Raw genomic sequence first — 23,930 nt, forward strand, 5'->3', positions numbered from 1 at the left:
GCAAGGGCCGACCGTTCCAGGAGCCTGTGCCACAAATTATCCTGACAGCGGACGCATCTCTCCAGGGTTGGGGAGCGCATGTCCTCCACTACACAGTGTAGGGTGTATGGTCGACACAGCAGAAGAAGATGCACATCAACTACTTAGAACTGATGGCAATCTTCATGGCACTGAAGTCCTTCAAAGTACATCTGTGCAACAAGGTCGTGTTGATCCGGACGGACAACATGACGGCAATGTACTATATCCAAAAGCAGGGGGCACACACTCTCCACAGTTGTCTCATCTGGCTCAGGGCATGTGGAAGTGGGCCATTCAGAGGAACATCTTCCTCATGGCAGAACACATCCCGGGCGTGGACAACCAGATGGCGGATCTGCTCAGCAGGTACAGCCACCAAATGCACGAGTGGGAGTTACATCCATCAGTACTCCACCCGTACTTCCAGCAGTGGGGTTATCCAGAGATAGACCTGTTTGCCACATGGGAGAACGCAAAATGCCCAAGCTTCGCCGCCAGGTTCCCAAACCCACAGTTGCAGGGCAATGCGATATGGATGAACTGGTCAGGCAAATTTGCGTACGCTTTTCCCCCAGCACCTCTCATACCGCTGGTGGCACGAAAGCTGCTGCAACACTCGATGACACTCATCCTGGTTGCTCCAACGTGGGCACGCCAGCCATGGTACACCACGTTTCTGGAACTCTCCGTGGTACCGCATCAAAGGCTGCGCCTCACACCCAGGCTCTTGACGCAGAACCATGGCGACATTCAGCACCCAGATCCGCAACAGCTGAACCTGGCGATCTGGCTCCTGAGGTCTTAGAGTTTGGCTACCTTGATTTGCCCCCGGAATGCATGGACATCATCCGGGAGGCTAGAAGGCCTACTACCAGAGCTTGCTATGCAGCAAAATGGAAGCGGTTTGTCATTTACTGTACAGAACATCATATCAACCCGCTAGATGCATCCATTCCTAATATCATCTGCTATTTGTTACATCTTTACAAATGTAACCTGGCGTATGCTTCCATTCGGATACACTTATCCGCCATAGCGGCTTATCTCCAAAACAGCCAGCACCTCTCGGTTTTCAGGGTGCCTGCCATCAAAGCATTCCTGGAAGGGCTGAAACGAGTCATCCCCCCCCCAGGACCCCACCGGCTCCTGTGTGGAACCTCAATGTGGTCCTCACCAGATTGATGGGACCACCGTTTGAGCCTCTACACTCCTGTGAGATTCAGTTCTTGACATGGAAAGTGGCCTTTCTCATTGCCATCACGTCTCTACGACGTGTTGGTGAGCTACAAGCACTCACAATACAAGAGCCATTTATTCAAATTCATCCTAACAGGGTAGTGCTGCGCACTAACCCTAAGTTTCTTCCTAAGGTGGTGTCGCAGTTTCATGTCAATCAAACCATTGAACTACCCACATTCTTTCAGAACCCTGAAACAGTAGCAGAAAGAATGCTCCACACGCTTGATGTCAAACGAGCATTACTGTACTACATTGACAGGACCAAAAGCTTTAGGAAGACACAACAGCTATTTGTTGCCTTCTCAGCCCAGCACAAAGGCAACCCCATTTCCAAGGCAGGAATAGCCAGGTGGATCGTTAAGTGTATTCAGATTTGCTACCACAAGGCTAAGCGCACTTTAACGGTCCCCCCCAGGGCCCACTCCACACGCAAGTTAGGGGCCTCCATGGCTTTCCTAGGTAATATTCCTTTGGAGGATATTTGTAGAGCAGCCACGTGGATTACACCACATACCTTTACTAAACATTATTGTGTAGATGTGCATTCCAAACAGCAGGCAGCTGTAGGTCAGGCTGTTCTTAAAACTCTTTTTCAGACTTCTGCAGCTGGCACGGGCGGCCGCCGTTAATGGAGGGACTGCTATGTATTCTATGCACTAGATATGAATTTAGCAGCCCACATGCCTCGAACTGAATATGCTACTTACCAGTATGCATCTGTTCTTGGCATGTAGGGCTGCTAACATTCATATCGCCCGCCCTCGTCCCCGGCGCCCGTAGCGGCTGCAGATTATTTCTTGCATTCAATCATTAGCATGGACATCATTTACACTATTTCACTCCGTCTCTGACACAATGGCTAAAAACAATCTGGGGATGGAGTCGATGCCCATGCGCACTGTAGTCCAGGGGAGGAGCCACCTATCTCGTGATACTTCGAAGACTCTTCCAGGACAACAAGGTGCAATCATCCGGACCCAACACTAGGCGGCGATCTATGCACTAGATATGAATGTTAGCAGCCCTACATGCCAAGAACAGATGCATACTGGTAAGTAGCATATTCATTTCTTGCACTATGCCAAGATTGCAGCTACCATCAGGCAGGTGTGTCCCTCATTCCCTGAAGCCACACAAACTATGGTTACCATACTTTCGCAAGCAATAGGCCATCGACATGTAATACATTTATACCGGGCAGTCTGGGTGAATAGAAGAGTCGCACCGAGCTGTCAAGCGTTCACTTGGCAACAGGCCTGCAAAGACCCACTGACTGGACAAAAATTCAGGAGGCGGTACGTGGGGTCTCTTAACTCTTGATTCAAACTTAGGCAGACAAGGTGTAGGTAGTTATATTGTATGTTTCTGAATAGGTTTCAAGCTGTATACCCAGTTAGGTCCTGTAAATGCACTAGGTGTGGATACATAAAAGCTGATCGTAATCCTATTGTCTAGTGGTGTTCGGTCATCGTAATTTATTGGACAGAGGTGCTATCCCATATCAAATCCATTACGGTATGGTTGATCCCTGATACCATTAAATAGTGTCAACTGGGCCTAATCCCAAAAAAACCCAAAATGAAATTGAGCAGACAGTTTGCGAACCTAAGCCTTGTGGTGGCCAAGAGACGTAATGCAATAGCCTGGTTGAGCTCAAGACCCCCTATGATACGGACATGGAGAAGCGACTTGTTGGAATGGGCGGGAGCAGAAGCAGCGCCTGTGCGATGAACAAGACGGGACGACAAATTGACTGATGATCTCCTCTCTCTGGGGACGATGAAGCAAACTCTGGCTAATCTGGCAGAGGCGGGCCCCACTAACTCAGTCTGGTACTACGCACTGAGGCTGACCGCTTCGCAGAGGGCACATGTACCAACTTACTGAGCCCTAACACCATAGGTATTAAATCATACCTTTGCTTTGTGTGGTTCATCCTTCCTGATCTGCAATCTAGCTGGAGGTCTGTCCAGCTCTTGTCTCTGTTTCTGCCCTGATGACCGATGTCTAACTGAAAGCCTCTGGGGGCATTAGGAAGGGTGGGGGAGTCAGTTTAAAATAGTAGTGTCTTTACTGGAAACATTACAATAAAACTACAGCTTCACATAGTCATGCGATTTAGAACAATGTTTGCATTCCTGTTAAAGTACTAGTAGTTATGAAAACGAATAGATCGAGGTCCTGCGATCTGTATTCTGGCTGGTCATGTGGCGATCCAAATGTGAATCACTTTATCCTGTAACGACTCTCATACATCCATTTGTTGAAATGCAAATCAAGAAATATGTATAAAACAATAGTAAACAGTGTTGGTCCTTCGCGGAAGGTCTTTGATGTCTCTGAGACCTTCACAAGAGAACAGGGGACAAGCCAACAAGCCCATAGAGAGCACACTTTAGGGTGCAACACAGCATCAGGTAGTCAGCCCAGGCCAACCACTGTTCAGGAGGGTGCACAGTCCCTTCCAATGGCAGTAATTCTCCTTGTGCACAGCAGATTGCTTTGGCAGTGTGCACCAAGCAGTTCCAGGCTTCCAGCTCCACATCCCTCCCATGTGTATTTCTACCCTGCTGAAGTATGGCACCAGTAGTTCACTGTTGTGTGCCTTTTAAGTTGAGCGGTGGTTTAGAGGGTTTCTCTCTGAAATACAGCTGTTTCCCCTAAATTTCAGTCCCGTCTACCATGAGGCCATGAAATGCAAATCTTAATCTTTATTGAGGCCATGACCTTATCTATACCACGCCAGACCAATCTAAGGATGTCAGTGGAGGGGGACAAATCCTGTGCACCACACTCTTTACCATAGATTGGCCAGGGGGCAAGACTCAAAGTTAGGTTGATGGGGTTGCGATCCCCATGGACAGTAGGAACAACCTCAGCTTTCAACACACATAAAAATGAAATCGATGGTGGAAGCCGAGTCCCTGCCTCTATATGTAGGTTCTATATGGTTAGCTCTTGTCGATACTGCGGCAAGCTACATCACCTCCAAAAAGTTATTAGTCCTTATATAATTTAATATTTGGGCCCCCCTATTACATAATGGGACCTTGCTTGTGGAGTGACTAGCAGAAAAAATTCCGCTGGGTAGCTTGACATTGAAGTCACCCCCTAGATAGATTCCTGCAGAGCTAGCAACACATTTAGACTTCTGTAAGAAGGAAATAAATGTAAACAAATTAATAAAATTCATGTTTGGGACACTCTGAAAATTATTATAAAAATTAATTAAATGAACCGAAACCCCCCATTTTTAAATTATTGCCTGAAATGTATCATTTTCAGTGTCAAGGACCCTTGCACTGCCACCTGACGTGATGTTAATCCACATTGGAAGACCTGCCGGTCGGCCAGAATATGGAATAGCGACTACAGTATTAAAACATTAAAACCCCTCCAGAAATAACTCCTGTGTGGCCCATGTCTCCGGAAACATTCAAATATCCTGTTTTTGAACTAGCTCCAGTCAGGTAAATTCATTTTAGATGCCAGACCTGCAACATTCCAGCTTAATATTTTCAGAGTGAAATCAGCGTCGAGCACAATTGGAGTATCAAGTTCACGAGGTGGAAACCCAGTTAAAAAGGAAGCTGGCTCAGCTAATACTGATGGTGCTAGTGGGGGAGACAGTCAATCCGGACTATCCAAACCAGACCGTGGCAAAAACCTATTATGTAGAGAGAGGGGAAGGGCGATGGAGGGAGCATCAGAAAATGTAGTTCCCGGAAAGGTCTATAAAAATAGCCAAGGGATAGGGCACATATGCTAGTGGCAATATTTGGATGGGCCTCCTGTGTCATTATCGATTTACTGAGTAGAAGGGTTCCCTTTATCGCGATATTGTCCAGTGCACCCAATGACTATGTAACACAATCACATCAGAAATTATCATAAATATTAAAATCAAAACATTTCTAAATCATAAATCAACATGTACACATTTAATATACATCAATTATGGCCTGCATAATCGAGACAAAGACTACAAAAGACATAAAAAGTATCAGATTCTATTGTACATCGATTTTGAGAGCCAAAAGGCCAATACTCTTGATTTATATTTGCACCCTTCTGTGGCTGTCTTTTTCGATTGTACACTCCTTTAGCGTCGATGCGTTTCCATGGTTTATCTCAACTTTATACCACCTTTTTCACGACATAGAACGTTTTAGCTGTCCCGATACAATTTTATAATCTTTCTGCCTATAAACAGATACAAATAAAATCAATCAATTTAGTGTACATTATAAAATTTCATTTATAAAATATCATAAACACCCTGTTGGTTCAAATAACGTTCTCAATAAAGTGCTCCAGTGCTCTAAATCTCAGTTGACCTCTTAACATCTTATCATATGCTTGGCACATTGCTTTACTCTTGTCTCAGAATATTTTTTCATGTATTGTCATAGGTTTCACAAATTTCTACACATTAGCATCCAAAACCTATAGACCCCGCTTGATACACATTCATATAGGGTTATTATGCTGATTGTATTCCCTGCACAGTGGTTTCTGTCCTATCCCCACCTCTCAAAAACGCCTGACGGGACAGGGAAGATAGAATGTCTAATAATACATGATGCACTATGTACAGTAATCCACCCACTTTTAATTTGTTGAAATTGCCTCGATTTCTTATTGCTTTCTATCAAAGTAACAGGACTAGGACAGACACTCGGAATTGCTATACACTTGCACAGATCTCTCTTACCGTTAAAGGCTCTTTAATCCACTACGGAATGGCTTATTTAAAGGAAAAACAGCTTTCTCTGCAATTTACTGTGCTTGTCGGCTACGATTGCCTCCCCTGCTGCTCTCTGGGGAAGCTCTAAGTGGATGTACACTCTGCAAACAAGATCAAAATATATGTATATTTGTTTTTGATTCTCTATATCTTTACGTATTCTGTCTGTATTGACTGAGCGAATAACAAATTAATTACCTTGGGAAACTTCCATGTTAATGGCCTCATACGTCTTATTTTGTTGAGGCGGTATGGTTGCTATGTCCACGCTACTTCATTTTATATTCTCCGTATCACTGGACACGCTATAACCGATATTACAATCAATTTACTCATTGTTCTTTCAATAAGGACAATATCCATGTGCTGGAAAACTAAGTACTGCATTAGGTTACCTTCAGTGCAGTGTTGTGGTTGTAACGTGGCACGCTTCTCATACGACCGCACTTTTTATGAAACCACGCTGTATGTTCTGTGCTCCCTAGTACGGAATATTGGCATGCTCTAAAACAACCAAAAAAGCACTTATAAATAAGTGCCCCCTTCCCTTTTTTTTAAGTCCATAACCTATATTTGATCTTATTCAATATGGGCGTCTATCTTAACTCAATCGAGACAACAACACATATAAACGCCAGCTGCCGAGTGTCAGCTCCTCGTGGAAGTAACGCGCACCCTAATGCTGGACTCCTATTTATTTACCTGGCACTGCGCTCGGATTGGTTCGAACTGCTGAGTTCCCACCCTCGAACCGAAGTATCAGCTCCCTATATTGTGTTCTTTGATCCCATTGGATCTAAGGTACACGTGTCCTATTTCGTGTCAAGTTAATGTTTTGTTGTCTATGATAGGTTGTTATGTGTCAAGGTAGATTTCCCTACAGCATCACAGTTGCCCAGCCTCGTAACTTTATTGTTCCTATCTCCGTGGCAACAACAGACAATGACATTTGTTTTGTAGCTAAGTCATGGTTGGATCTCCTATGTATGCTAAATTTAGAGCGTTTCACTCTTCGACCAGAGGGTTGTATCAAATATATTACATTTAGTACCAATATCCCTCTTAAAATAGCGGAAAAATGCGTTCACAGCTATGCTTATACATGACAATTAAATTTGGTATCTAACCATGTCATCCCAGATATTATTTAAAATTGTGTAATTCTGCATCTTTTATAAAGGCTACTCCCTACCTTACAGTCTGCATATGCGCCTGAAGTACCTCTCTTCTTAAGTCAACCAAATATTGCTAAGTACTCCCCTTCAGTTTATGTGCCTGTTTCTTATGTTTTGAGCCCCACAGACAATTTGTTTCTATATCCTAATCCACTCTACCCATCCTAATCAGTTCGATTCATCTATATTCATATGTTGTTCTACATCTGTATGATCATAACCCAGTCTTCTCTTGAATTCAAACCGGCTTCCACTGTTTGAGGTAGTGCATAAAACTGTTCTCTCCTCTACCTCTTTTGATCTATGTCGCCCCCCTGTCTATTGATTGTTATATTTTCCAAAATTAACCAAGTCAGATCATTGCAATCATGCTTCTCTTTGTTAAAGTGATCCGTCAAGGGGGCATTCAACTTGTTTGTTCTGATGGACGACTTGTGGACAGATGGAACAGGTCCACATTTATAGTTACCTTTTGCAGACTCGCCACTCAACATGTTTTGTTTGGTACCTATTGCTTTATAGGTCCTGACTAATGAATTTCTTATTGTTTTATTTCTTCTGAAGGAAAATAAGGGTTTTTGCAATTGGGTTTCATTACCAAAATTTAAAATTTTCCAATTGCGATTGACAATATTTTTTATTTGGTTACTGATGTGCGAGTATTGTGTTACAAACACCAATCTTCCCGAAACTCTATTTTCTTTATTTTAATTGAGATCTAAAAGACTATCCCTGTCATAAAATCTCGCCCTCTTCAGGGAGTTTTTAATTAATTTGTTGGGATATCCCCTGACTTTCAATTTTGTCTTCATACATTCCGCATGGCGGTAAAAGTCAGTTACCGTTGTGCAATGTCTACGGAGTCTTAGAAACTCCCTGAATGGAATATTATCTTTTTGAGACCGGGGGTGATTATTCGTATATTGCAGGAGGGAATTTTTGTTGGTGGGTTTGGTGTAGAGTTCCACCTGTAGAACCTCATCTGCACTTTTAATAATAATATCAAGGAATTCAACCTTCGTGTTACTGTAGTGGGCTGTAAACTTAAGTTTCGGATCATCCAGATTAATCCATTCTAAGAATTCTATAAGGATTGTGCTGGCACCGTTCCAGATGAAAATGATATCATCTATGAAATGGTACCAGCACACAATATTTTCAAAAAATGGGGCCAACTCATTGCTGCTCAAATTCACCCACATAAAGGCATGCCAGACTGGGGGCACAAGAGGCCTCCATACTGGTCCCCCTTGATCTGGATATAGTGGTCGTCCTTAAACAAGAAAATATTACGTTTGAGGATCAGTCTGATGCAAGACATAATACTCTTTATTTCCTCCACCAAGGTACTCCCCATCTAATAAGGCGGAAATCGCCTCAATAGTGCTGTCCTGGGGGATGTTTGTATACAGGGCCTCAATATCCGGGGTGAACCAAAACTGGGTCACCCTGTTGAAGCCCTGTCCTTCAAATACTGAGATCGCATGAGCCGTATATTTTAAATAGGATTGTTGTTTTCTTACTATTGGCTTTAAAAAAACAGTCCACATATTTGCTGAGAGGTTCCAATGTAGAGCCTATACTGCTATAGATCGCATGGGAGGGTCTGTGATGTTTTTATGGATTTTGGGCAATCCATATATTGCTAGGATCACTGGATGTGCATTTAAGAAAAATGTATATTCATTCTCGCAGATCATTCCTTCATCCCTTCCCATCTTCAATAGTGTTTCTACCTCTTTCTTAAGTTGATCTATTTCCAGAAATTTGATTCGTTGGTAATGTGCTTTCACATTAAGAAGTTCCCTCATCTTTTGTTCGTATTTTGGTGTATCAAAAATAACAATCCCACCCCCCTTGTCTGCTGGTTTGATAGTTAGCAGATCATTCTCCTGTAGTGACGTAAGTGCTTGTCTTTGTTCTTTAGAAAGACTATTATTAAAATTTGTATGCACTGTCTTTCTCATATTTTTTAATTTCAATTTCTACCACCTTCTCAAAGATTTCAACGTTTTTATCGATCTGTGCGAGACTCGGTGTAAAAGTGGAAATGGGTTTAAGTCCTGATACATTGTGGGGTGGAACATATATTTTATCCTCAAAAAACCTATTTAAACGTATCTTTCTGAAAGTTTTTTTAAGTCCCTTTCTATTTCAAATGTACTATATTCACTGGTAGGGGCTAAACTAAATCCCTCCTTTAACAACTCTTCTTCTTCCCTATTCAATACTTTCTGAGATAAATGATTTATGGGGAATTCCATCATCTCCGGTACTGTTTGTTTCTGGTGGCCAGATATTCCTGTCCCCCTCTTGAGGTTGATGGTTCCGAATTGGTCCATGTCGATTGTAACTTCGTAGTCCCCGAGTTTGGCGCCTCCCTAAAACAAGTTCGCGTTCAAACATGGGACCTGCTCTATTCCCTTGCACGGACTTCTGTTCCTCCTCACTGCTGGAACCTGAGGTTTCAGAGAAGGTAATGCGTTTGACGCCACCTCTGAAATATATGGGCCTTTGTAGTTGTGGCTTCTCCCATCTTTGTTCCTTCTTGTTATCAAAGTACTCTTTATTTGTATAGGGGTAAACTCTTCCTATACTGTATCTTTCTATATTATTCTTAAATTTCTTAAGCTTTTTATTGGTTAAATATTCCAATAGCTATCTGCTTCTATATTAAGCTCCTCTATTTTTTTCTTTGCATCTTCTATTGCAGTACTCTGTTTCAGTTGGTTTTCTAATCCTTCTATTTCCTGTTTTTCTAATTCCAATAGTTCTTCTGCTGTTTCTATAATTAAGATGAGCCAGTCACGGCTACACCGATTAGCTTTGTGGGTCCACATTTCTGTAAATTTGGGATTTTCTATACATAGACCCGGCTCATTTCTTACTTGAAGACCAATTGGAATTACGCCAGCCTTAAAATAGTCTATTAGGAATTCCGCATGAAGTTCTGTGCGTATTTGTTTCTTCTTCAAATTTAAAATCTTAATAAGTTGTTCATGACTACTATTATTGAGTACCTTTTGAATGACCACTACGTGGATTTTGATTTATAAGTCTATTAAATTGGTCTTCGGAAAATCCAAAAGTTTTTAATTTATCCATGGTTAGCTACCAGTGTCTCCTTTACTATTTAACCGGGAGACTGATCTGGTATCCCAAGTATCGATGTAGCCACTAACGGATTACGAAAATTAATGACTATTCAATCCCCCTTGATACTCTTTGGGGACTGCCCCACCCAACCAACTCCGCGTACCATGATGATGTTGTTGGTGAGTGACGCCCTAAACCCTTTGCGTTTAGATAGCCAATCAACACTTTTGTTACGTAGTTAATCCCACGATTCAACTTGATTAGCCTTAAGAGACGGCACACCCGCCAAGACCACAAAGTAGGAGCAGGCTGCCTGGGGCAAATTTAGCACCTCCCTACTACCATTTGAACTTAACATACATGTAGTGTCAGTACCACCCCCACATAATATGCTACCTCCTGGGACAGCACTGGTCTGGGCTACAGTAGGTGTATTGACAGGGGTAATAAGCTGGGCATATTTTTTAACAAGTAGGCTTTCTACACCTCTATTGTTAAAGGTGCTATTTTCCGCACCACTGCACTCAAGCGCAAAGCCCTCCTTAACTTTATTACAAACACCACAAGAATCGATAGATGGGATAGGTTTGGGTACACAGAATAGGGTGTTAAGATTAGAGTTGTGCACGTTGTTAGATGGTGCGATTAGGGCTGTCCTCCCAGATATGACCCTTGCAGTAGAACTGTCCTGAGTGCTTGAGTTTGTACCTAATGACTCAGGCTAGGGTAGTTCCCTAAAAGTTGTAAAGTGGCTTTCAAGTAGATTTTTAACACGCTCAAAGACAGAATCCACAATACGGTTAATGGTGACTTCTCCGTAACTGCAAGTATCAGAGGAAAACAGGCCGATTTCAGTCTGAGTACTAACAGAACAACAAGGTTCAATAATTGGAGGGTGTAAAGAAGTAACAGCAGTCTTGGGGGTTGGAGACGCACGAATCCATGAACTCAGAGCAGTACGGGATGTGCAAGAACATTTGGTTGCTACTTCTTGGCGCTAATGATTTTAGCAGGCTTTCTTTTACGTTTCGCCCCAGTGATTTCCTCAGGGGTCGCCTGTGTTTCCAGAGAGATCAAGTTTGATAGGGGAGTGTCAATTGTAAACCCATCAGGGGGCGCATCTAGGGAAATCTCTGGATTAATATTAGTACAGTTGGATAAAGTAGCGTTCAGATTGGTGCCCATCAAGCTGCTGGGAGGAGGGAGTGCCCCCATACCGAGGGAAAGACGCTTCTCGGTCAGTTCAATCTTGTTAGACATAATACTGACAACCCTTTCCAGCATGCTATCAATACTTGTAGTGGCAGGCCTTAGTGGCGGCTGCCCCCCTCGCTTTCCCATGATTACAACACAGCTATTAGATCGATCTATGCACTCTCACCTCAAATGTTTGCAAAACACCCACGAAAGAGGGTTGGCCCAGCCCAGTCTCCTCTGGGCTCTGGCGGGCACTGCGGGAGCCTGCTGGTGCTTAAGTGCGCCGCCGGGCGCTGCTGGCGTGACAAGGCGATGCAGGGGAACCTAGGAATTGGAATCCTGAAGACTCGCGGCGCGTGGCTCTCAACCCGGTGCTGCTGGCGTCTGCAATTGCGTTCCGCAGGAGCCCGCCTGTGCTTAAGTGCACCTCCGGGAGTTGCTGGTGTGACAAGGCGATGCAGGGGAACCTAGGAATTGGAGTCCTGAGGACCTGCTACCCGTGGCTGTCACCCTGGTACTGTTGGCGTCTGCAATAGCGTCCACTTTCACACTGCATTTACTGTGGGAAAGTGCCCAGAGCCCTAAAGCCGCTAAAAGAGAATCCGAAAAGCCCCACTGTTGTCCCATGGGAAGAGCCAACCTCCTAGGTAGGGAAAACCCACATGAGGGTTCTTCACTACCTGGGCAGGGAACACCCATGTATACCTGCCCTTCGCCTACCACTTGCTCCACCCCTCACGGCTTACTCTAGGGGTGCTATTGGTGGTGGAAGGCCCACTACGGGTTGTCTAATGAGTTAGAAATGCTATCCTGGGCATAGGTGCAACTGCACACTCATAGGCCTACAGTGGCAGGCTTGATGCATGTCTGAAAGGCTATTCTGGTGGATGGCACAATCAGGGCTGTATCCCACCATTAGCCAGTGCAGTACCTGCCCTGGGTATGTGGTGTTTTTTTTATTTTTATTTACAGGGCACTCACAGTTGCAACACCTAAACCAATCAAGTAAGCACTACTTACTAGCATGGGCAGGAAGGGAGCGTGCGCTTTCACATTGTATTACAGTGGGAAAGCGCCCAGAGTCCTATGGCCACGAAAAGAGAATTGGCAAAAACTAGGAGAAAAAGCAAAACGTTTAGGAAAATCACCCAAGTGGCTCTCTTCCTTTGTAACTTATAGGCATTAATACATTTAAATGGACTACTTTTAGTACCCTCTAGTTCTATGCCATTTATAAATTCCAGCAGTGCTCCAGTAATAGCCCCTGTGATTGCTTATCTGTACACAGTGGCCCTACGTGGCATTGTCAAGTATCACTTCACCCCACAGCAGGATGCTGATTTGCATCTATATCTCAAGGTATCGTCCAGTGGCAATTGACATTCTCTTTCTGGATACCACTCAGTCCTGATTTTTGTTTTCTGTGAAGCTACATCCTATCAAAACTGTATTCAGTCTCATAGGTTTTGGCAAGAACCAGTAATAGAACATAATGTGGCCATGAATAGAGCTACACTCAAACTTTTAACATTGAAAGTGGTCCATTGTGTCTGTAGGAAACCGTTCCCAATGTGAGAAGTGGCCGTGGGTGAATTACCAATGATTCGCGGAAGTCTCCATCACAGCACGATCCTCTGAGATTCCTGTTTTTCACCCGCCTTCACATTGCAAAAACCTCTTTCGCTATGAAGGAGCTCTCTGTGAGCCAGCCTGCCTGCCATGCCCTTATTAAGCCTTGCCCTGACGTTGGCCAAAGATTTTGTCTTCACCTGCTGTGTGTTCCCTTAGCCACCCTCAATTTCAAATTCTATCAGGCCTGCCCTCATTCCTCTTAATGTCCCCATATGTATTATTATGAATTTCGCCCCCTGCTGGCAGATCTCCCTGAATCCCACGACTAGAGATGTTTCACTTCATAGTGTGTGCATTACAAACTACATAAACTTTAACCCCTTTTCTCGCCTTTTCCCTTCTGTCCTTAGAGGAAACCTTAGTTTGATATATTCTATACAAACTGAAATCACAAAATGTCCACACTCTTAGGCGTACGTGTAGCTGACACATTTCGAACCGAAAACCAAGTAGAAATAGAAAGGCGAAACGCCTGCCAGCTGTGTGCTTTTCTCACTTTTTATCAATGTTTATTTTCCCTCAGATTGCTTTACCTAATGCATTGAATTACTTATATTCACAGTACAACATCTCAAGCGATCAACGTCGGTATGAATATGAATGCAGAATTCATCATGTTAAATCACTTCAGTCAGAGATATGCCAAAATTCCCCTGTTTAACTCTGACTTCAGTGAAAAAGTTGGGATTGCTTTCGATCATATGAGGGTAAGTGGTAAAATCCCTGTTCTTAACTTATAGCCATAGGAGGGTCTCCTTTATGATTATTTATCGACGTACTTTCTGTTGCCTTAAAAACGTATTTTATTCTTCTTGGCATTACTGTGGTAGGTCTTGCATATTCAGATTGAAGTTTAACATCCTGTACATCTTATAGGTTTAGTTCATGGCAGTGACAGGCTGGTATAGGTGCGGGACCTGGCTGTTGGCAGCATTAGCTGCAAACCTTTATTTTATACGACAAGTTAGTGAAATTGCAGGTATACTTTGAAGAGTATTGTCTCAGTACAGTAGAGGTACGCCTTCTGAGGATTGTGATTATTTTCCCGAATTACTTCTGTCTGTGGAAGATTGGTAAGGATGAGGCAGAGCGATCAGTCACATATGGGTCAGGCCACAGACCTATAGTCCTTCAGCGAAGTAGGCTTTTAGGGATCCACTAGGATCATTTATGATGATAGGGCCATAATTTACTCCCCATAGCTGGTCTCAGACATTCAGTTTCAGTTGCCTGCTAGCAGTCATCTAATGAGTGGCAGCTCTGCAAAGGGGCCATTAATGGTAAACCTTCAGATCCCATCGTCCTTGATTAGCCTACACTAGTCCAAAAGCACCCTTTGAGCATAAGACATAACACCAAAGGTAACACCGATGACATATGTGCACTGTATAGGCACAAGAGACGTTCTATGAACATTTCTGCTGCCAGCCCGGTTATGTTCAGTTGTAGAGGTTTGCCTTTATAGCTGCATAAGCATTTTTATTCTCTTGTTGGCCAAGTTTTACTTTTCTTCGGTCAGGGGTTTTCTGACTGTGCAGTAGGGCGAGCTGTCAAACTTGCTCAGAAACGGGTATGCCCCATAGGGTGGGTCCTCTACACACTGTGCCACAGGATTCAAGCTATACCTCAAGTACAAGGCCAGAGCAGGATGAAACTGTCTGAGGGTGCTTGCTTTCCATCCAGAGGAGCAGTTCAGGGTAGGCGTTTCCTAGCGGAGCTGATTATTGCTCATCTGGTCCCAATTATTGAGCATGCAACATATTTCAGATACCTGGCCTGAATGTTCTAGTAGAGGTGGCCTTTTCCATTGCTCTTTTAAATTTCATTTGATGATTAGCAATTGTTTCTACTAGTTTAGACCCTTCTTAGAAACTTCAGTATCTTGGATTTTCCATTGTCATTTTAAGTGTTATTCAGTACTGCTGACAGGATTACCCCATTAATTCCTATTAATTATTGTAACCTAGCAGCAACTACAAAAAAAAGCGGTCTGTATGTAGGTGCCAGAGAACCGCTCTTTTCCAAGTGCTCCTCATTTTGCCACATTTAAACGTTGTTTATCTACTTAGTTTGGTCAATCAATTGAAGTGCTTTTTTTTCTTTTTCACGATCAATTTCATGACTTAACTTTTGTTTCCACCATCAATGAATCGTTGTTGTTTGCAAATGTATTTTAGATATCATTTTTTTCCTAGACTCCCCTTCCTCATCCTTTTTCCCACAAGGTATACTTTAGAAAGTTAATTTTCTTTTGTGATGCGAAGCTTGCAATGCCCTTCAGGTAGTGGGGTAGTGGGTTTTCAAACTTTTGACTTCTGTAGAAACCCCCCCCCCCCCCCCTCCCACACACACACACACTGAACCTTTTCTGGAATCCAGAGAGCCCTACTGAGTAGTTATGGTAAGCCAGTAGCCTCAGGCCTAAGCAATTGCTATAATGTGAACCTCAAAAACAATACACAAAAATATAAAAAATAAGTTTATACCAGACAAATGCTGAATATTTTTTAAATTCTCTAAATCTAGAAAAAGGTTTTAATATTTTTAATTTTGTCTAGTTATTTCTATATTCTTTAATCATTCTAATTTAATAATGCGAATATTTAATTTTGTCTCGGACACTGAGTAGGCCTCGCGGGACCCCCCCCCGGGTCCTCAGACCGCAGGTTAAGAACCACTGACCTAAGGAAAAGGGCATGTAAGGTTTCATTTATACACACACTGGCATTAGTTTAGTTTGACAAAATGATTCCTTTTAAACCCAGGTGAGGATTTCAGCTCTCAATCTTGAACATGCGTGTGTATGCGGTTAGGAAAAACCATTGCTATCAGTTTGGTAGTGTTACATTATTGTAGGCAATGGGCAAATGCAGAGCGGTAGTGTTTTTTTTTAATGAACAATGCGTGTAGGTGGCTGAAGGAAGGCTAACTATGGATTCTTTCTTTTGATGTCACTTCAGATTCGTATTGATGACTTCGGGGTCATTCCTAAATTGATTCCCCCACTGAAAGCCTTGTTTGCAGAGGAAATTGAGGAAATGGAAGAGAGGCGAGAAAAACGGGAGCTACGTCAGGTGAAAGAGGCTCTACTTGCACTTCAAAAAGTGAATGGAGCAGAAGAAGCTGACTGTAGTGTGCCTGGTGGCAAAAAAAGAGAACTTGAAGAATCCCCAGACCTGGAAAGCAAGAAGCTAAAGACAAATTGACAAATACTCTTTTGGGTACATTAACAGCCTAGTAGCAGTGCCAGCCTGTATAACCAGTACAGGGCTTTTGCAGATGTGAGATGCATCTTGAAGATTGCAGATACTGATGATAGGCTTCTGTGCTGGGATCATGTTCTTGATGTCCTATCGGTCTGGAGTAAGCTCCAGTGGTGTATGTTAAGTATTTGTGGCTTCAGGAGAAGGGGTTTCAGGAATTATAAACAACTACTGGAAATTAATTAATGGTTTTGGCTAATGGAGCTCTCAGCTGGTAACAAGGCTGCTTCAACAGTGATTTGAAATACAAATGATAACGCCCAAACCCATGACAGGCAGTGAAATGAATTAAAAATTAAATTGTCCCTCTCCTGTCAAAATTATTTGTATTGAGCCGTCCAAAGTTTTCATTGAAACGGGTTGCTACATTACTTTAGTTTGGCCCTATAAGGAGTTAGGCATTTTAAATCCCATGCACAGTGATTGATAATTAATTGCATAACAGTAATTTCCATTTTGCCATGGTATATCTTTTATTTGCACTTTAGAAATTGTTCAGAATCTAATAAGGAAATGGTAAACGTTTTACGTAATGACTAAATTCACCTGCATCGTTTACAGATGAGTTGGTCATTTTCTGTGGAGGGAGTTCCTTGAGGATGCAATAAATGCCACCTAAATCTTCCACTTATTTAAAGTGTCCATCTCTGCAAATGGTTTCCTCTGTCTACTGGAGGTTGAGAATTTTGCCAGCGACTCCTTTCTTTATTATGCACAGTGGGACCGATAGTTCTAGTTCTCAGACTTACTCCTTTATAGTCAGGCCCATCCTTTGTTATTTCTGACCTGTGTAGAAAAGCTAATGGTGAGTGCAGCCACACCTTTCTCATTACCTGAAGTCTCCTCCTTACAGCCTGACTCGTGCACTAACACTGCATGATGGCTGGGGGCTCTCGCTGTAAGTCCTAAATGTTATAAAACCGTTTTACTGCCCTAAAACCCTTGAGGGTGGATCAGCATTCTAACGGGTCTAAATATTAATACTTTTTACAGTTTAATTGGTTCTTTTTCCATATTTATGTTAATCAGAAGCGAGTCATTGCTTTAAAGCTCCTGATAATTATCACTTTTACCATGTTGATAACGCATTCTTTTTTTGTCCTCATGTCATTCCAGTAGGGTTCGATCTCCACTCTTTGTTGATGTTGGGTGTGGTTGATTTTATTCCAGCTCACAAATTCCGCTCCTGGACTGTTGAATTCGTTTTTTTGTTTTTTTTTAGAAGGGGTGGATCCAAATATTATCTTAATTAAGCATTTCCTCTTCCATAAGCAGTCTCTGTGTTTCATACTCACCAGTCCATTCAACGTGTAGCCAGTTTTCCATTTCCTTCATTATCAGCAGCAAAGTAAAAGCTTCATTGATTTGCTAAGAGACCTCTCCGTTCCTAAAGTATTTTTTCCTCTGTGATCTCGTGGTAAATAACAAGTCCTCGGAATATCTAAGGAAGGAGGCACTTATTGTCTAGTACACAACCTTAATGTGAATCATGACTTCCACTGCTCCTTGCTGCTTCATACAAAAAATGTCACTTTGATACATAATCATAAATAGAGATTATTCCATTACGGATCGGGCAGCCATATTTGCTGTGTGAAGCAGACATGTGGCTTTTCCTTTGCACCATAACACAGATCCTCCTTATCACCAGTGCTCTGGCTCAGGTCGTATTGGACTTGCATTGCTGCGTAAACTTTTTTTATTATGGTGCTAACTTTTCTGAGCATCATCTGGCCTCACTATCCAAAATACTAGGAAATACTTTGGAAGTGCTATAAGAGATGGAAATGTTAAAAAAAATATTGGCAATAAGAACTTATTTTGTGGTATCAAGGTTTCTCAGTAATGCCACATTTATTTTGGTAGATGTATCATAGGAACCCTCCTCCCATCATGGGAGTAAATGCTTACTTTCAGTTAATTTACAATTAGATTAAATAATGAGGATGGTATGGCAGTGTCAATGGCGTCCTAGGTGCTAGACATAACTCACTGTAATACTTCATGTGCCACATAGGCTTTGTCGCAACCTGTGGCGACACTTGCCACCCATTGTATTATATGGAACAGTGCCTAGGTGTCACTCTGGCTTTTAGAGATACTTACCAGATGAATCCTCTTTTCGAAACTGTCCCAAACCTAAAAATAATTTATTTTTATCCTTTTTTTTTTTTAAAGCATCATCCTGTTAAACTCTTTTGAAAGTGTTGGTTTCAATTAAAGACCATACCACCCCAAGTCAGATTTTCAGCTTTAAAATTCCAACCTCTCATTTAGATAAGTTATTTAATTCTGCTAATTTTGTATGTTCTGCACTGTAAAGTTTTATCTTTGACAGACATGACAGCACCTGAATATTGAAGTGAAGAATTTTGCTTCGCTACGAAATAAAAATGTGTAAATATTAGTTAAAATAATTTATTTTATGAATTGAAACACATTGTCCATTTTTTTAGTTCATACCAAGGGGCTGTATTAAATACATATTTGCTTTAAACTACGTGTCGGTTTCTTTTGTACAATTTCTTACTTTTGATCTGTTTGCCTCCTTTTTTGCTGTATCTTTTTGTTGGCCTTAGCACGCGGAGCACTTTAGCACTGGTCAGCAGTAGTAAAGTTAATTTGCTTCTCCCTAAACATGGTAACATTAGTGTATACACAAATGACATATTTAAGTCACTTGTAAGTCCCTTGTAAAATGGCATACCATATACCCTAGGCCTGTAATCTAAATGCTACTATTGAGCTTGCAGCACTGGTTGTGCCACCCAGACAAGTAGCCTTGCAAACCTGTCTCAGGCCTGCCATTGCAAGTTCAATGTGTGCAGTTTACTGTCACTTTTGACATTTAAGACCACTTGCCAAGCTTCAAACTTCACTTTTATTACACACATAAGTCACCCCCAAGGTAGCCCTAGGGGCAGGGTGCTGTGTATGTGAAAGGTAGGACATGTACTGGTAAGCTTTGCATTTCCTGGTATTAAACAGCTAAATTAGTTTTTCATTACTGGGAGGCCTACTCCTGTCATAAGCTACATTTGGAATTCCTTAGAACACTTTTAAGCTGCAATTCCTGATTAGAAAGTAGTAGCTGCATCATGTTTCATATCTTTGGAATGATAATGCTAAATCATCTTTACTGTAAGTAGGCTTTAACAATACTGTTTTAGAAATGTCACTTTTAGAAAGTGGACGTTTAGCCGTAGATTCCTTATCTTGGAATCCTCCCCGGGTGCCAGACTGGATCCAGACATATTTTGAGTAGTACATCTATGTTTCGGTAAAGGGCATCCTGCGACGCCGTAGCTACGTCGTCTCCTGGATGTTACGTCAAGAGCGTCCATATAAGCCCTACCCAGGTGTGCTTATGTCATTCCTTCTTTTCCTTTGCTAGCAATGCGGATCCGCATTACAGATCCCCTTTTTTTTCTTTTTTTTGCATACTTGACCTTTTTCGTCAACTGAGCAGTGTGCCCTTTTTCTACCCTTCTTCAATGTCCTTGGGGTTCAAGCCTTGTGAGTTCTGTGGAGGACAAATGTCCACCACAGACCCTCAATCGGTTTGAATGTGGTATCTGGGTGAGCACTATGACTCCAAAGAGTGCGACTCCTGTCACCAGCTCTGACCGAAAACGCACAGGGAACATCGCCTGAACTACCTACAGCATGGATGTCAGTGTGTGTAGGAGACCAAGGATGACGAGAAGACTTCAACGACTAAGGACCAACTGAGGTCCGCGCTAGGAGCCATTCTAGTGGGTGTCGTTCTGTAGTAGGGGATCTGTGTATAGTCATAATCTAGTGAATAGTCCCGCCCATGTGCGTGGACCCCGGAGCAATAAAAAATAATCTCTTAAGGTGTCGAAAAATGCAGAACTGCACAGACACCTAAGAAAGAATTAAAGCCCGATAATGCAGCCTATATAACAGGCTACACTGTCCAGTCCTTCAACTAGAAATTCCACCAAAAATCCACAAACCGCAAAGCCTGTCCAGATTTCCCTTGCTTTAGCACCAAAAACCCTCTGGAATGATAGAGAGGAAGACAAGGACAGACAAAGCCCCATAGGCTGCCATTATGTGGCTCAGAACAGGATACTGTGCCTTTAAGAGAACTTTCCAGAACTTCACAGTATCCCAGAATGCACTGCAGGTCCCTTTTACTTTCAGTTCTTTTTTCCGGCTCCTGCTAGCAGGACCCTGGAGCATTGAGCTCTCCCTTTTACAAGGGTTTATTGGTTTTTTTCTGCACTTTTGGTGTCTAAAAGTGTTCCAATTTGTGTGCTTGGTGTTTTTCTTCACTTCTGTGTATTTGTTCAGGCTTTTAGGGCTTTAAAATGCCTGCCCTCTTCGACAAGTACCCAGAATGTGGAAGGAAGAAGTCAGTCCGATCCATACGACGTCTGCATCCTCTGTCTCCCTGCTGCACATGCCCCTGAAGAATGTGACATCAGTCAGAACTTTTCAGCAAGGACCCTGAGGGAAAGACTGAAGAGCCGGCTGCAAGGCCTAGAGGAGAGACGACTGCAGGCTGCAGATGGGTCTGGGAAGGCTCCCTCTGCCCCTGCTGAGGCCCTCCCCAGAGGCGGGAAGCCCAGCAAAAGGTCCCAGTCTCCGTCGGCGTCGATTGCATCGACGACGTCTAGAGGGATGACGACAGTGTGTTCCCCATCTTCCCGGGGCTCCGGGTCGAGACGGCGTGAAGGATCGACGTCGAAGGCCCTGGGTAGGCCGCCGTCGAGATCACCGTCGACTGATTCGTCGTCGTCTTAAGTCCGCGTCGAGCCATCAACGTCGAAGAAAGAGCGGCAGGCGTCGGCGCTCGCCGTCGAGGCGATACCGCCGGTCGCCGTCGAGAAGACTGTCGGCGTCAAATGGATCATCGACGTCGAGGACCTCGAAAAAGCAGTCGGCGTCAAGAAGGAGTCGACTCTCGTCGTCGAGGACTGAACGTTCGACGTCGCCGAGGGGGCGCTCGGCGTCGAAGAAGCGCTCGACGTCGAGGAGGCGGCGTTTAACGCAGGAGTCGCGGAGGCGACGTTCGACGTCAGAGAACCGACGCTCGGCGTCGAGAAAAAAAGAGATCAGCGTCTCGGAGACTTTCCAACTCTCCTAAGCGAAGGAGTTCTGGCGCCAGCAGTCACGCTGGATCTGGGGGAGGACGCCGGAGACGGGGCTGGTTCGCAGTCCCCTCCCCCGCAGAAGTCACCGGGCTCGGTGTACTCCGTGGTTTATACACCACCTCGACCGAAGACGCCCCCACCTCCTCCACCTCTACCTAAGGAGGCTCCTCCCAGCAATCCTCCTCTTCCACCGCTTCCGCCGTCACGGCCACCACCACCTCCGCCTCCTCAGTCCGTCTCTCGGCCGGAGGTACCTCCTGTTGTTCCGCTGAGGTCGGTGTCGCTGCCTTGCCTCCCTACACTGCCTAAGGGGACGCCTAAGCTGAACCCCCTGGATAGGCCACGGAAGACGCCTCCGCGGAGACCTGTGGAGCGTCCACGAACTGGGAGGTCGCGATCTCGTTCCAGGAGGAGGGAGCGATCGCAGAGTCACAACAGGTCATCCCTGCGGTCGAGACGACGCCACAGGAGGCGCAAGTCCCGTTCGCATGTAGGGTCTTCAGAGACCAGGCACTATTCACCGACGTGGTCGGGGTCTCCGAAGACAAAGGTGTCACCGGTTGACGATCTTGTGTCCCTCCATGATGTCCTGTTGAGGGGTGCAGCGAAGTTGGGCATCTCGTTGACGGTGCCCACTCCCAAAACATCGGTGATCTTTGAGACGCTGCACCAGAAACATTTGTCTCGGCCATTACTACCACTGGTGCCGGGCCTGGAGGATCCGGCCATGGACCTGTTTCTCACCCCGGCGGTGACTAAGGCGGCCCCCTCGAGACTCCAGAAGAAATACCGGGCTCCCGACTCTGATCCGGCTTTTCTGAGGGTAGACCCTCCGCCAGACTCGGTGATAGTGAAGGCGGCTCGGAAGCAGCATGCCACCACTCCGTCATCCACAGTCCCACCAGATAAGGAATCTAGATGGCTGGACTCGGCGGGGAGGAAGGTTTGTGGGGCATCGGCGACTTCCATGAAAATTTAGAGTTTATTTTTTAGCAATGTCCCAGATGCCTCTTCTGTAGATTTCCTATTAAACTCAAGCTTTGCCTGGACCAAAGACCTAAGGAAATCAACATTTTTAGATGAAAAATATTCATGTTCCAATGTTTTAATGGAGGAGAGCAAAGAAATTGATTCTTTGCTAAATTTTTCTTTTTGATAGCTACATAATCAATAATGAAGCCTCTAGCTGTGGCTTTAAAGGAATCCCAAATAGTATGAAATTATATATCAAGAGTAGATTTAAGAAGAAAGAATTCAGATACATAGGGCCAGATGTAGGTAATTCCGATTTACCGACTCTTAAATACCGATTCGGTATTTAAGAGTCGGTAAATTGGAAGGAGGCAGATGTAGGTAAAAAATTACTGATTCTGTATTCTGTATTCTGTAAATTCTGTGAATACCGAATCTGTATTTCCAATTGATTCCTATGGGCCTTGAAGCCCATAGGAATCAATGGGAAATACAGAATATTCCATGACACCTTCTAGCACCGCAATTCCGGACTTGTGTGCCATGTGGCACACAGACATGCCCTAAGGGCATGTTTGTGTGTCACATTGCACAGGTGTGCATGCACACCTGAATTCGGTATTTTACCAGCCAATAGGATTGGGTGGTAAAATACCGATTCTTAAGGGCCTGTGGCACTCTTAGGATTGCCACCTACATGTGGATTTTCCGAATCGGTAAATATACCAATTCGGTATTTTACTGATTCTGTAAATTTACAGATTCAGTAAATTTACAGAATCGGTAAAATATAGGCCCCCTACATCTGGAAACCCTAATACCGGTCGGTAGCGGCCAAATTCGGCCATTACCGACCGGTATTAGGGCTCCTACATCTGGCCCAAAATCTTTAAAACGGTTTAGGAAGGTGGGATCTTTTAGAAGATAATTGTTAAAACGCCAACGTCAAGATTTTGAGGACAAGGAAGGAAGATCTAAACTAATCAAAACAGGAGTGTGGTCGGAGATAAGAATCGGGCCAATCTCTGCATGAATGAGGTTGGAAAGGAGATGCAGGCTTAGAAATATATAATCAATTCTAGAGGTAGAATTGTGAGTGGGAGAATATAAAGTGTACTCTAAACTATCAGGATTGAATATTCTCCAAGCGTCTACTAGGCCTCTTGCAGATATGGTCTTAGCAAATGTTTTTTGCATTTTATTGGGAATGTACTTAACAGAGTATTTCCTATCAATGAAGGGATCCATGACCTGGTTACAATCTCCACACTCAATGAGGGTAAAACTAGAGCATGCATGAAGAGTGTGGGACATGGATTGCCAAAATTGGAAATCAATGCCTCTGGGACCATAAATAATAGTGTGAAGACGGAGCCAACGACTATCTTCATCCTTCTCTTCTTTTTCTAGCGTGAGGGATAAGGATTTATGAAAGAATATTACACCATTTTTCCTGTCCTTGGAA

General features: G+C 43.6%; 1 protein-coding gene across 2 annotated transcripts in view; it reads left to right on the forward strand.

The window, feature by feature from the left end:
• Window positions 1–18,867, forward strand: part of ELAC2 (elaC ribonuclease Z 2) — a 309,189-nt gene extending 290,322 nt beyond the window's left edge. For both annotated transcript variants that reach the window (XM_086930589.1, XM_086930588.1), the window contains exons 23-24: window positions 13,670–13,814; window positions 16,068–18,867. In XM_086930589.1, coding sequence (XP_086786715.1) covers window positions 13,670–13,814; window positions 16,068–16,313 — 391 coding nt within the window. In that variant the 3' untranslated portion in view covers window positions 16,314–18,867. The remainder of the gene's footprint in view (window positions 1–13,669; window positions 13,815–16,067) is intronic.
• Window positions 18,868–23,930: the final 5,063 nt, after the last annotated feature.

This window comes from Lissotriton vulgaris, chromosome 7, assembly GCF_964263255.1.
Source record: "Lissotriton vulgaris chromosome 7, aLisVul1.2, whole genome shotgun sequence".
In the NCBI taxonomy this organism is placed as follows: Eukaryota; Metazoa; Chordata; class Amphibia; order Caudata; family Salamandridae; genus Lissotriton; species Lissotriton vulgaris.